At 41.0% G+C, this 14,074-nt stretch overlaps 1 protein-coding gene across 1 annotated transcript in view; it reads left to right on the top strand.

Moving 5' to 3' along the window:
• IMPG2 (interphotoreceptor matrix proteoglycan 2) overlaps nt 1-14,074 on the top strand; it is a 108,484-nt gene that overhangs the window by 80,707 nt on the left and 13,703 nt on the right. The window contains exons 12-13 of the mRNA XM_053565260.1: nt 11,080-11,383; nt 12,329-13,563. Of these exons, the coding sequence (XP_053421235.1) occupies nt 11,080-11,383; nt 12,329-13,563 (1,539 nt within the window). The remainder of the gene's footprint in view (nt 1-11,079; nt 11,384-12,328; nt 13,564-14,074) is intronic.

Here is a 14,074-nt window from a genome sequence, read left to right as displayed (position 1 = left end):
ATATAGGCTAGTCTCATTGGAGTTAGATGATATCTCAAAGTAGTTTTGATTTGCATTTCTCTGATGATTAAAGATGATGAGCATTTTTTCATCATATCTGAAGGCCGTGTGCCTGTCTTCTTCAGAGAAGTTTCTCTTCAAATCCCTTGCCCAGCCTGCGATGGGATCCCTTGTTTTTTTCTTGCTGATGCGTTTGAGTTCTCTATGGATTCTGGTTATTAAACCTTTGTCAGAGTTATACCCTGCAAATATCTTCTCCCATTCTGAGGGCTGTCTGCTTGCTCTGCTTACTGTGTTCTTAGCTGTGCAGAAGCTTTTTAGTTTGATCAAGTCCCAGTAGTGTATTTTTGAAGCTGCTTCAATTGCCCGAGGGGTTCTCCTCATGAAATACTCACCCAGACCAATTTCTTCAAGGGTTTTCCCTGCATTCTCCTCTAGTATTTTTATAGTTTCATGTCTTAAGTTTAAATCTTTAATCCAATGAGAGTCTATCTTAGTTAATGGTGAAAGGTGTGGGTCCAATTTCAGTCTTCTGCAGGTTGCCAGCCAGTTCACCCAGCACCATTTGTTAAATAGGGAATCTTTTCCCCACTGAATGTTTTTAATTGGCTTGTCAAAAATCAAATAGCGGTAAGTAGCTGGATTCATCTCTTGGTTCTCTATTCTATTCCAGATATCTACTTCTCTGTTTTTGTGCCAATACCATGCTGTTTTGATCACTATCGATTTGTAGTAAAGTCTGAGGTCTGGTAGTGTGATTCCTCCTGTTTTGTTTTTATTTCTGAGTAATGTCTTGGCTATTCGAGGTTTTTTCTGATTCCATATAAAACGAAGTAATGTTTTTTCAAGATCTTTAAAATAAGACAGTGGAGCTTTAATAGGGAGTGCGTTGAAATTATATATTGCTTTGGGTAGTATGGACATTTTAATAATGTTGATTCTTCCTAGCCATGAGCATGGTATGTTTTTCCATTTGTTAACATTTTCAGCTATTTCTTTTCTTAGAGTTTCATAGTTCTCTTTATAGAGATCTTTCACGTCTTTTGTTAGGTAAATTCCCAAATATTTCATCTTCTTTGGCACTACTGTGAATGGGATAGAGTCCTTAACTGCTTTTTCAATTTGACTGTTGTTGGTGTATGTAAAGGCCACCGATTTATGAATGTTGATTTTGTAACCTGAGACGCTGCTGTATTCCTTTATCACTTCTAGGAGTTTTGTAGTAGAGTCCCTAGTGTTTTCCAGATACACAATCATATCATCTGCGAAGAGCGAGAGTTTGATCTCTTCTGACCCTATATGGATACCCTTGATCGCCTTTTCTTCCCTAATTGCGGTGGCTAAAACTTCCATTACAATGTTGAAAAGCAATGGAGACAATGGGCAGCCTTGTCTGGTTCCTGATCTGAGTGGAAATGATTCCAATTTAACTCCATTCAATATGATATTGGCTGTGGGTTTGCTGTAGATAGCCTCTATCAGTTTAAGAAAAGTCCCTTCTAGACCAATTTTCTTGAGTGTTCTGATCATGAAGGGATGCTGGATATTATCAAAAGCTTTTTCTGCATCAATTGAGAGAATCATATGGTCTTTGTTTTTTAATTTGTTTATGTGCTGAATTACATTTATAGATTTACGTATATTGAACCAGCCTTGAGACCCTGGGATAAAACCAACTTGGTCATGATGTATAATTTGTTTGATGTGTTGCTGGATTCTGTTTGTTAGGATCTTGTTGAATATTTTTGCATCTATATTCATTAGTGATATTGGTCTATAATTTTCTTTTCTTGTTGGGTCTTTTCCTGGTTTGGGGATCAGGGTGATGTTTGCTTCATAGAACGTGTTGGGTAGTCTTCCTTCTTTTTCTACATTTTGGAACAGGTTGAATAATATAGGTACTAATTCCTCTTTAAAGGTTTGGTAGAATTCTGACGTGAAACCATCTGGTCCCGGGCTTTTCTTTTTAGGGAGGTTTTGTATAGTTGATGCTATTTCTGAACTTGATATGGGTCTGTTCAACATTTCCACTTGATTCTGGTTAAGTCTTGGAAGGTGGCGTGCTTCCAAGTATCAGTCTATTTCCTTCAGATTTTCATATTTCTGAGAATAAAATTTCTTGTAATATTCATTAAGGATTTTTTGGATTTCTGATGAGTCTGTGGTTATTTCGTCTTTGTTGTTTCTGATTGATGATATTAGAGATTTTACTCTTTTTTTCCTGATTAGGTTGGCCAGAGGTTTATCTATTTTATTGACCTTTTCAAAAAACCAGCTTTTTGATTTATTGATCTGTTGTATTATTCTTTTGTTTTCAATTTCATTTAATTCTGCTCTAATTTTGGTTATTTCTTTTCTTCTACTGGGTTTGGGGTTGGAATGTTCTTCCTTTTCCAGTTGCGTGAGATGTCCCATTAGGTTGTTAACTTCCTCTCTTTCCGTTCTCTTGAGGAAGGCTTGCAGTGCTATAAATTTCCCTCTTAGAACTGCCTTTGCAGTGTCCCAGAGGTTCTGATAGTTTGTGTCTTCATTGTCGTTTTGTTCCAAAAAATTGGCGATTTCTTTCTTAATCTCATCTCTGACCCAGCTATCATTCAGCATAAGGTTATTTAACTTCCATGTTTTTGTATGGGTATGCAGATTCCTGTTGTTACTCAATTCAAGTTTTATTCCATGATGGTCCGAGAAGATGCATGGAATAATTTCTATTCCTTTAAATTTACTGAGGTTAGACTTGTGACCTAAAATGTGATCAATTTTGGAGTAAGTTCCGTGGGCTGATGAGAAGTATGTGTATTCAGTTTTTTTGGGATGAAATGTTCTGTAGATGTCTGCTAAATCTAAATATTGGATGGTTAGGTTTAAATCTAAGATTTCTTTGCTCAGCTTCTTTCTGGAGGATCGATCCAACACTGCCAAGGGAGTGTTGAAATCTCCAACGATTATGGAGCTGGAGGAAATCAAGTTACTCATGTCTGTTAGAGTTTCTCTTATAAATTGAGGTGCATTCTGGTTGGGTGCATAGATATTAATAATTGAGATCTCGTCATATTGAGTATTACCCTTAACAAATATGAAGTGACCATTCTTGTCCTTCCTTACTTTTGATGGTTTAAAGCCTACTGTATCTGCAAATAAAATTGCAACACCTGCTTTTTTCTGATTACCATTTGCCTGAAATATGGATGACCATCCTTTCACCCTGAGTCTGTATTTGTCTTTTAAGTTGAGATGTGACTCTTGTATGCAACAAATATCTGGCTTGAGTTTTTGTATCCAGTCAGCTAACCTATGCCTCTTTAGAGGACAGTTTAAGCCATTCACATTGATGGAGAGTATTGATAAGTCTGGTGGAATTTTGGGTATCGAGTTTTTCAAAGGTCCAGTGGACGTTTTTAATCCTTTCGCCAGTGTGGAAGTTGGAGTTTGATCCGAAGTTTCTGAGTGAGTTTACTTTTGTGGTATAGGATTGGGTTGGTCATTGTGGAGGATAGGTCTGAGAACATCCTGAAGAGCTGGTTTACTTATGGCAAATTTTTTCAACATATGAATGTCATTGAAGTATTTAATTTCTCCATCATAGATGAAACTCAGTTTAGCTGGATACAAGATCCTGGGTTGAAAGTTTTTTTGCTTTAAGAGATTAAAAGTTGATGACCAGGCTCTTCTTGCTTGAAAAGTTTCAGCAGAGAGATCTGCAGTTATTCTAATGTTCTTACCTTTGTACATTATAGTTTTCTTTCGCCGGACTGCTTTGAGAATCTTCTCTTTCATGTTAACTTTAGTGAAGCTAATTATGATATGTCTGGGAGATGGCTTATTGGGGTTGAATCGTGTTGGGGTTCTGAAGCTGTCTGCTATCTGAATTTCAGATTCTCTAGGCATGTCTGGAAAATTTTCTTTCATAATTTCATGTAGAAGGGCCTCTGTGCCCTTGGCAGCTACTTCATCGTTCTCCGAAATTCCTATAACCCTTATGTTGTTTTTTTTCGAATTATCTGAGAGTTCTCTGAGTGAGTGATCCGTTTTTGCTCTCCATTTCTCTTCCTCTTTGAGAGATTGGGAGCGTTCGAAGACTTTATCTTCAATGTCAGAAATCCTTTTTTCTGCTTGCTCCATTCTGTTACTGAGGGATTCTACTGTATTTTTCATATCTTTGAGGGCTGTAAGTTCTTGTTTCAGTGTGTCTAAGTCTTTGATGGTTTTGTCTTTAAATTCGTTAAATTCTTGAGACAATTTTTGAATTTCTCCTCGAATTCCTAATTCCATTTTATTAATCTTGTCTGCAAACCAAATTCTGAATTCGACTTCTGACATCTCAGCCAGTTGTTTATGAATGGGATCTTCAATCACATCTGCCGTATCTTTTCTTGGGGGGGTTGATCTATTCTGGTTATTCATGTTACCAGAGTTTTTCCGCTGATTCCGCCCCATGGTTTACTCCCTTTGGTTTTTCCCCTGGGGTTTTATCGAGGGCCCGTACAGTGTTGTGGCCTGAGAAACTGGGGCCCTGTCTGGTGTGGTGGAGCAAAGTGGTTCTGTCTTGTTTTCAGCTGGTTTCTGTTTGATCCTATTGCAACTTCTACTCTGGCTTGAAGTCTCAGCTGTGTGGAAAAATCAGCAATTAAGTCACCCCACCTGCCCACCTCTGGCCCCAGTTGGAAAAGGAGAATCAAACCTTCCTACAATCGCACACCCAGGGCACCGCCTGTAAAGTCCTCAGTCTATTAGCCCAGTTCAAAAGGTCCGAATCAACTGTCTCAATCGGCACTTGTCTCGGGTGGAAGGGTTCAAGAGGTCTCTGGGAACTGGATCACAGGGGCCTGGTGACTCCTCTGACACAGCTCACCCCAGTGCAGCGTGGAGTCAGGAGGAGCCACCCAGCAAACAGAGCAGTCTGGGAAGGTTGACGTCTCCTTCCCCACTTCGCCCCTCCGTCGGACCCAGTCACTGGTATCTCTGCAGATGGCTAACTCAGTTGCCTGCAGTGAACAGACACTCCAGGGGTTTGCACCTGCCTGAATCGCAAGGAAGTCTGCCAGGCCCCCGCAGACTGCCGCTATCTAGCAGGAGGAGATGGGGCCTGACATCTTTGAGTGTTTGATGCAGGTGATGGGAAGGAGGTGTTCACTCAGGCTTAGCCCCGTCGCTGATGGATGCTGCTAACAGAACAGAACAGAACAGACAACTTTGTGAGGTTCTGTCTCTGTTCCTGTCGTGGCCTACAGAAGACGGGCTGTTTTGAGTTCAAATGTCTTTGCTGCTGGAGAATTGCGTCTGAACACCTCTGTGGGTCGGCCCCGCCCTGGAAGCTTCCCGGGTTTGTGAGCCGTCACTGGTGGCCTCCTCTGGTTGCCCAGGGAGACAGGGGGTGTGGCCTCAGAATATCCAGAAGTGAGCGTTCTGCCGTTAAAGAAAAAACGGCTGTTGATCTACCTCCAGGGAACTGCTGCTCTGGTGTGGGCACTCAGGCGACCCTTTTCTCCTCTGTCCCGCGCCCCAGAGTCAGCACTGAGCGGCCGCAGTTTGTGCTGGGTCCACACCCCTTAAGAGATCCCCCAAGAATCAGAACTCTTGGGGGATGGGCCCCCAGACCCCGATTGGGAGTGGGGCGGGGGGAAGCTAGAGTTTCATTCAGTTTCACGCAATACTACGGTCCAGGGAGGGCTCCTGCACTGCACCGCAGGGAAGTGCCGCCAAGGCTTGATTTCCCCTCAGCAGAGTGCCCTCTCCTCGCTCACGTGTCCCAGAGTCAGTGCTGACCTGACGCAGCTCAGGCACTGTGCACTCCCCTCGAGAAATCACCCAAGGAGCCGAACTCCGGGGGGATAGGCCCTCAGACCCCGAGTGAGAGTAGGGGCTCTCAGCTCTCAGCGGGGAGGCCAGAGTCTTATTCAGTCTTGTGCCCGGGGAGGGCTCCTGCACTGCACCGCAGGGAAGTGCCGCCAAGGCTTGATTTCCCCTCAGCAGAGTGCCCTCTCCTCGCTCACGTGTCCCAGAGTCAGCGCTGACCTGACGCAGCTGAGGCACTGTGCACTCCCCTCGAGAAATCACCCAAGGAGCCGAACTCCGGGGGGATAGGCCCTCAGACCCCGAGTGAGAGTAGGGGCTCTCAGCTCTCAGCGGGGAGGGCAGAGTCTTATTCAGTCTTGTGCCCGGGGAGGGTTGGTGCACTGCACCGCAGGGAAGTGCCGCAAGGCGTGACTCCCCCTCAGCCCAGTGCCCTCTCCTCACTTGCGCGCCTCAGAGTCAATGCTGACCAGTCGCAACTCGGGGACTGTCCACTCCCCTTGAGAAATCACCCAAGGATCCGAATTCCTGGGGGACAGGCCTCCAGACCTCAGTGGGTGGGAGGGGAGCACCGGGGATTCAGGGTTGCCGGCAAAGGATTCCCAAAGTTTTATTCAGCCCTATGTCCGGCAGGAGAACGCCACGGCACCCCAGTAGGGGAGGTAGGTCCAGTTTTTAGAAGGTCTCTCCCGTGGAGTGGAGTGGGAGGGCCTTTAATTTCTGCCCGCTTGTTCAATTGTGGGGCTCATGAGCCGGTCTCATGGGGGAGGGGGACTCCCGTCCGCTTGGTGGTGGATTTTGTACCTTTTGTTTGCGTCCTTGTGATCACAACTTGCCTCAGCGGTGTTGATGTGCGTTCTTCAGCCTTCTCTCTTGGTGAGGCTCAAGTCCACCAGGATACTTACTATTCCTGTCCCTTAACTCTCCTTCTGGACGGGAGCCTTTGTTGAAAGCTGGCTTCAGTCCGCCATCTTGTCTCCCCCCCTGACCTATCAGGATGTCTTATTTTCGAGGAAACAGGGTATTTATTTACTGGATTTGATTTAAAAAATTTTTTTTAGAGATAGGAATGTTGGATTATTGTACTTGACAACTTTCTGGCACCCTGACTTGGAAAATCACTTATCACAAAGTATGCTTTCCATAGCACTACCAAACTTTTCAGTTGGCATTAGCAGAAACAAAACTGGCCACTATAGTATTAAACTTGTCAATATACTACATTGAACTTAAAGAATTCATGAGTTGAATTTGTTACTATGGGAACATCTAATGATATAAAAATAAATGGAGTATATTTCTGGCATCTAAGTGCCTACCTTTCAAAATGTATAAGAAAGCTTCATTGCCATGCCATTTCTTAGGGAGTATTTAATTGGAATGGGTGGTCTTTCTTCTTTAAAGAAGTTAAATTGTTTACTTTCATATTTTATGTTGTGTATGGGTGACTTGATTTTTATTACAGTCTTTATATGTTGTTCTGCCTTTGATTTTTTTGCAAAACAAAAAGGCATTTAGTTTATAGGTAAAATGAAACAGTATAGTATATTGCTTGAGTACTTCTCCCCCAAGGATTAAGCTGCCTTTGGAATGTGTGTCAGGTCATAGACTCTTTCTGAAAAAACTTAATTTCTTAAGCATGGATTAAAGGGCTTACACCATCTGACGTGGAATTTAAAGGAGATGCACATTTGGATTTTGCAAGAATGTAAATATGCTTGATTCAGCTGGAAGTGTGAATAGCTTTAACATATCTCTTAAAATACTTTTAGATAATTAAGAGGAAAAAAAGGGAATTTCCTGTCATGGAGTCTACTTTTTTTTAAAAAAAAATGAAAAAGTAATAGAAATTATGTCATTTTGGGCGGCTCCTGTGGCTCAGTCGGTAAGGCGCTGGCCCCATATACCGAGGGTGGCAGGTTCAAACCCGGCCCCGGCCAAACTGCAACCAAAAAATAGCCAGGCGTTGTGGCGGGCACCTGTAGTCCCAGCTACTTGGGAGGCTGAGGCAAGAGAATCACTTAAGCCCAGGAGTTGGAGGTTGCTGTGAGCTGTGTGAGGCCACAGCACTCTACCAAGGGCCATAAAGTGAGACTCTCTCTCTACAAAAAAAAAAAAAAGAAATTATGTCAGTTTGATTTTCTAAGTCTAAATGAGCTAATATATGTCATGTTTACAACAGTTCCTGGCACACTGTAACTTCTTTTTTGAAAAACAGAACTTGATATTGAGCCAATAGCCTTCTTACTTTCCTCTGAATACATTTATGATTTTAGATACTAGAAAAAGAAAGGAAAAAGGAAGAAACCCCTCTCTCTATATAAACAGCCTCCACATTCCATAGAGCAGACATTTAACTATTAGGAAATGGCCTCCTTCTGTCCTTCCCCTCTGTATTTACCTGGGCCTTGTCCTGGACTAGGCTAACCTAAATGAGCATGGACCCAAGTTTTTTGACTTTAACAGACAGGGTTGGACTACATGATTCTTAAGAGTCTGCCTCTTAAAACTTGATACTTTTGTTATGTTCACTTGCATGTGCATGCTCAGCACCCCTTCCCAACATCAGATTTTTATAAACTAAACGATGAATGGTCTTGTAAAACACATGAACATTTCTGAAGATAAAAGCCAATATTTTTACTTAATTTTTTTTCTTTCACTTTCTAAACTTCAATTTGTTGTCTTCTATTTATCTGGATTTGAACTCTTGCTTTTGCCATCTGGTCAATTCTTGAAGACCCAAAATAACTTAAACCTTGTAGGCAGAAAGACTTAGATCATGACAGCTATTTGTGTATTTAGTTTTAAGTTGTATACATGCTCCTTGTACACAGATCAGCAGTCCCAAGTCACTTCCCCTGTATGAAGTAATATAAGGCTATCTACTTCTGGTGATTGCATGCACTTAAAGTTTACTAGAAAATTGCCAGAAGTAGTCTCTCCGATTACGTCATTTTGAGGGGGCTGACTCATGAACCAAGTCATATTATCCTCAAGTTCTTTTCTGGTATGGGATTCCTCAGGAGGGAATTTATTATCTTGAAGCCTTTCCATTCCTTTGTAGCCCATTTGCTATTATATCTAATCATATGAGGGTGGCTTTCAGCTTCTTCTTTCTTTATAAATGTCTCACCTTTTCCCCCATATACTTCACGTCAACAGACTCAGGCTATTAAACTCCGGTCTAATGCCCAGATAGGTTTTGCTTCTATTCCTTTTTATTTTTTTTTAAATCAAAGCTACATTGCCAAAAATATTTACTAATATTATACCACACACTTTTAATCACTCCTTTCCAGATTTTAAATTCTAATTATATTTAAGCAGAATGATATCATTTTTGGTTGATGATGTTATTTTAATTGAGTTTCATTGCTTATTTCTGGACATTTATATTTCATTATAAATTATCCCTTTTGACAGAAATGATTCAAACATTTATAAAATTTTAAATGCCCTGCGCTAAAAAATGGTGGTGCATTTGTATAATATGGTGTCTGTAAGGTCTCAATAGTAGCAGAATTGCCTTGATGGATTAGTGGACCAATTGCCTAAATGGAGGTGTGGACAGGGTTAAGGAAGCAAAAACGGGATGTTGAGGTGTGTAGAAGAGGCCATGTGTTGGGTTGACTTCCTCCATAGGCCAGAAGGTTCTGTTTTATTTCATGGCCATAGACTGAACTCTAGTTAGCCACCTTAAAATTGTGTGCTTTTGTTCAAAAAGCATATTAGGCTTGAGAGCGTCTACCAGTGCAAATTCACTTCCACTGATAGGAATGTCCTGGAGGAGGGATGGAGAGTTAGATTCAGAGTTTCTTATTAGTTTTCGTGGGCTTCACTTTATTCTCTTCTATGAATTCTATCTAGTCTTTGGATAGGTTTATAAATATGAGGAATTTCTTAAATCTTCCAGTTGATAAGAAATGTAACTATTTAGCAATTGATAGAAGTGTGTTAGAAACCCAGGCAGGAATAGCATACCCAGAACATTATCAGGCTGTTTGTTGTATTAGGGAGCTTTTAAAAGTATCTAGGTCCTACTCGCCGGCCAATTAAGTTTGAGTGCCCGGGTAGGGGGCCTGGGAAGTGGTGTTTCTAAAAAGCTTCAGTGTGATTTCTTCTAATACCTGTTTATGTTTGAGAATGATTGTTCTTTTCTATTTTCATTCTTTAGTTTTCATATACCCATGAAATATTTTATGATTTCCTTCTATGTGTCTGGTACTTCTTGTTCTTTGTTATTCATATCCCCCAGGTTGGATGGAAATACATAAACTGCCAAATGCCATGGCCATTTTACCTATTGATATCATCATTAACCTTCTTTTTACATACGCTATTTTTCATAAGATTAAATAATTACCATCAGCTCAGCGCCTGTGCACAGTGGTTACAGCGATAGCCACATACACCGAGGCAGGCGGGTTTGAAACTGGCTGGGGCCAGCTAAACAACAATGACCGCTGCAACAAAAAATAGCCAGGCGTTGTGGCGGGCTACTATAGTCTCAGTTACTTGGGAGACTGAGGCAAGAGAATCACTTCAGCCTAAGGGTTAGAGGTTGCTGTGAGCTGTGATGCCACGACACTGTACTGAGGGCGACATAGTAAGAGTCTGTCTCAAAAAAATAAAAATAAAAACCTAAAAAAAATTAAATAATTACTATGTTCAAGATTATGTTTCTTTCTACTTTTCTATTCTTGAAGCTAAAATTTAAGATTAGTACTACATTAGTAAAAAGTCACTAGAAAGAGGAGATTGTTTCTATTTTGTACGTGTGATGCCATTTCACAGGTGTTTCTATTCATCTGATGTGTTGACATTTCTGATCAACACGGAGGGCCTTAATTAATTGAATAGCTTTCAGAATGATGGGTAAAGTTGCTAATCTTACTGCTGTGGGCTTTACAGGTGTTAGTAACTTCTGTGTAACTCATTTAAGCTAAAAAGATGGAAATGAAGCATGTAAAGCAAGAGAAACATTTCTCCCACAAATTCACGGTGTTGGGGGGTCTCTTAAATATGCTATCTCATCTCTCCCCACTTTACACATGAGTTTTGAGAGCTTACATATAACAAATTTTCTCTGCAGTTTCCAATAGTATGTGGCTAAATTGGGATTTGACTACAGATCTGTTTGTCTTTAAAGCCCATGTCTGCTTCCACCCATCGTATTACATTGTTCCCTTGTCCCTGGGAAACCTAGGAATATAGATAGGAGGGGTTTGAAATAATTTTCTATGTGTTTCTTTTATCTATGATGTGATTTATCTTTTTTTCCCCCAGGATAATACCCTTCAAGCTGCATGGCCCTCAGCAGATGAATCCACCTCCGGCAGTGTCTCACCACTTGATTTCAGCTCTGGTCCTCCCTCAGCCACTGACAGGGAACTCTGGTCAGAAAGTCCTTTGGGTGATTTAGTGTCTACACGCGAATTAGCCCTCCCCTCGGAAATGGGCCTCGGCTCTTCCCCAGAGGGTTTAGAGGTTAGCAGCTTGACTCTTCCTTCTGTCACCCCGGCAGTGCTTCAGACTGGCGTGCCTGTGGCTCCTGAGGAGAGGACTTCTGGATCTCACTTCTTAGAAGATGGTGAGGAGCTCCAATCACTTTTTGTACTTCTTTATCATATTAGATGACAAGGGTTGTGATGAGAGGACAAGACTGTGGTTATGAGAAAAGCATTTATTAAGGGGAAAATGTCTTTAGAAACTTGTGTGAGAGAGGAATCAGTCAGATTTAATTGGTTGTAAGTGAGAGTCCAGATTGGTAAAGTAGTAACAAATAAACTTGGAGACCTGGGTTGGGGATCAATTAGTAGATATTTTGAAGGTAATAGTGAAGAATATTTAATTTAGTTCAATTACTACTACTACTAAAGAACCACCTTACTTAATTTTAGAGTGGTAAACAAACAGCATCAAAGAAGATTATTCCAGGAGCTTATAATAGGATTAATTGTGGGAGGCCAAGTCTAAAGATTTTAGCTTGAGGAGAGGACCTTAACTAGGGCAGCCACAAAAGAGATAAAGACGTGAAAATGAAACAGATGGTCTTCTAGATGTTGTAGAGAGGAAAGGAAAAATCAGTGTGACTTCAAAGATGAAGGTGAACACAGATATAAATAGTGAGTTCAGGATTTTGAACATTATGTAAATTGGAAGGGTGAGGGACAATAAACAACAGAAAAAATGAGGATTCAAAGAGAAACACATTTTTAAGGGAATTTTCTTTCTGAAATACCACTGAATTTAGTCTTTGGTATCAATGTTGTTATTAGCTCTTTATATTTCTGGAATAAAAAAATTAAGTGTTTGAAGATTATTTTTATAGTCCTCCTGAAGAAGGAGGGTATTTTCATGAGTGACTATATTAAAAATATATTATATCTTCTTGTTGTTTGCTAGATATAGCCCAGTAAAGTCAGCAAGTATCCCTACCAACTTAATGGGAAAAACAGAAAATAGTTGTTTTAGAAGAACTAGAAATATATTTTGGTATCTCTGTAGATTAATTAATAAAATTTTTTATTTTTAGGATTAGCCAATGTTGAAGAGTCAGAAGATTTTCTTCCTTTTGATTCATTGCCTTCAAGTTCATTCACTCAACCTGTGCCAAAAGAAACAGTCCCATTCTTGGAAGACTATGGTGTGTCCTTAACATCCTCACCATATCTGACCTCCTCTGTCCGCTTAGATCTTGCTAAAGAAATAACTGTACCTTTTGGCTTGGTCAAAGACCAATTAGAAGTGAGCCCTTTGCTGCCGGACACATCCATGGAGAAAGACTTCATATCAGAGAGTGGCTTAGGTTCAGGGTCTGGGCAACAGGCAGATCTGATCACTTGGCCCTGGAGTGAGATTTCATTAGAGAAGAGCACTGAACCTCTGTCTAAGTTATGGCCAGAAGATGAGGATTCACTTTTGCCAACTGAGGGTGAAGATGAGAAACTAGTTATGGTAGACAAAATGGACTCCACAGACCAAATTATTGACCATTCAAAATATGGGCATGATGATAGGTCCACAAACTTTACAGAGGAAGAGCCCCTTGGTGGAACTCAGTCAGCATCTCTAACTCTCCCCAAGCACACCTCAGAGGTTCCCGACATTGATGATTACTCAGTTACAAAAGGCCCTCTTCTACTGGCATCTGTGGCATTCTCTGCTTCTATTGATAAGCCTGATCAAGTAGATACCTTCCTAAGGGAGGATATGGAACAAACTACAGAGTCACCCAACCTAGAATGGTTTGACAGCAAGGTGAAACCTGATATGCAACCTTTGTGGACTGCATTGCCAGAATCAGATATAGTTTGGGCAAGAACTTCTTCCTTAGGGAAATTGTCCACAGACACATTGGCAAGTATACCCCAAAGTACTGACAGACTCTGGTTGAAAGCTTCCATGACACAGTCTCCAAAATTGCCTCCAACCACAAGCTCCACCCTGTTGGAAGATGAAGTAATTATTGGCGTACAGGATATTTCATTAGAACTGGACCGGGTAGGCACAGATTACTACCAGCCTGAGCTAATCCAAGAACAAAATGGCAAGGTTGGTAGTTATGTGGAAATGTCTACAAAAGTCCACCCCACAGGGATGGCTAGTGTGGCTCGGCCAACAAAAGGAGGTGACTTGAGTTATTCTCAGACTGCAGGAGCTTTGGTGGTTTTCTTCAGCCTCCGAGTGACTAATATGTTGTTTTCAGAAGATCTATTTAATAAAAACTCTTTGGAGTACAAAGCCCTGGAGCAAAGATTCTTAGAACTGGTAAGCACAAAAAGTGAAACATGGGCATTAGGGACTCATCATGTATGAGCCACCCCTCCCTTCCTCCAACCCAAGAAAGTGTGATCTGCTGTGGACATTCATTTTCTGTCACCCACAGAGTGTCAAGGTTGGTAGGAAAACAGTAAGAGACAGAGAACACAACAGTGAAGTGATGGTGATGTGACAGGTTACATGGAAGAGTGTATTCCATGAATTGTGGGAATGCAATAAGTTTGAAAATTCTTTTCACATGTTATTGTGAGACCAATGTTTTGTGGATATCTCTGATGCTTTCACTGTTGTGATCCTTCAGTGAAACAGAGAGCAAAACTCTCATAGAACAGTTTATGAGTTCCATGGGGTTCCTAAATATCACTATGAAAATCTCATGATATTCCTAATTTATGCTCTCAAAATCATTCCTAATCGATACTTTTGTTAATTAAAAGTTTAAATGTAAATAGAATACAATCTAGAAAAGTGAGGGAAGAGCTCATTTTTTTTTTTTTGG

Source organism: Nycticebus coucang, chromosome 16 (genome assembly GCF_027406575.1).
Source record: "Nycticebus coucang isolate mNycCou1 chromosome 16, mNycCou1.pri, whole genome shotgun sequence".
Classification (NCBI taxonomy): Eukaryota; Metazoa; Chordata; class Mammalia; order Primates; family Lorisidae; genus Nycticebus; species Nycticebus coucang.
This window is presented reverse-complemented; position numbering and strand designations above follow the sequence as displayed.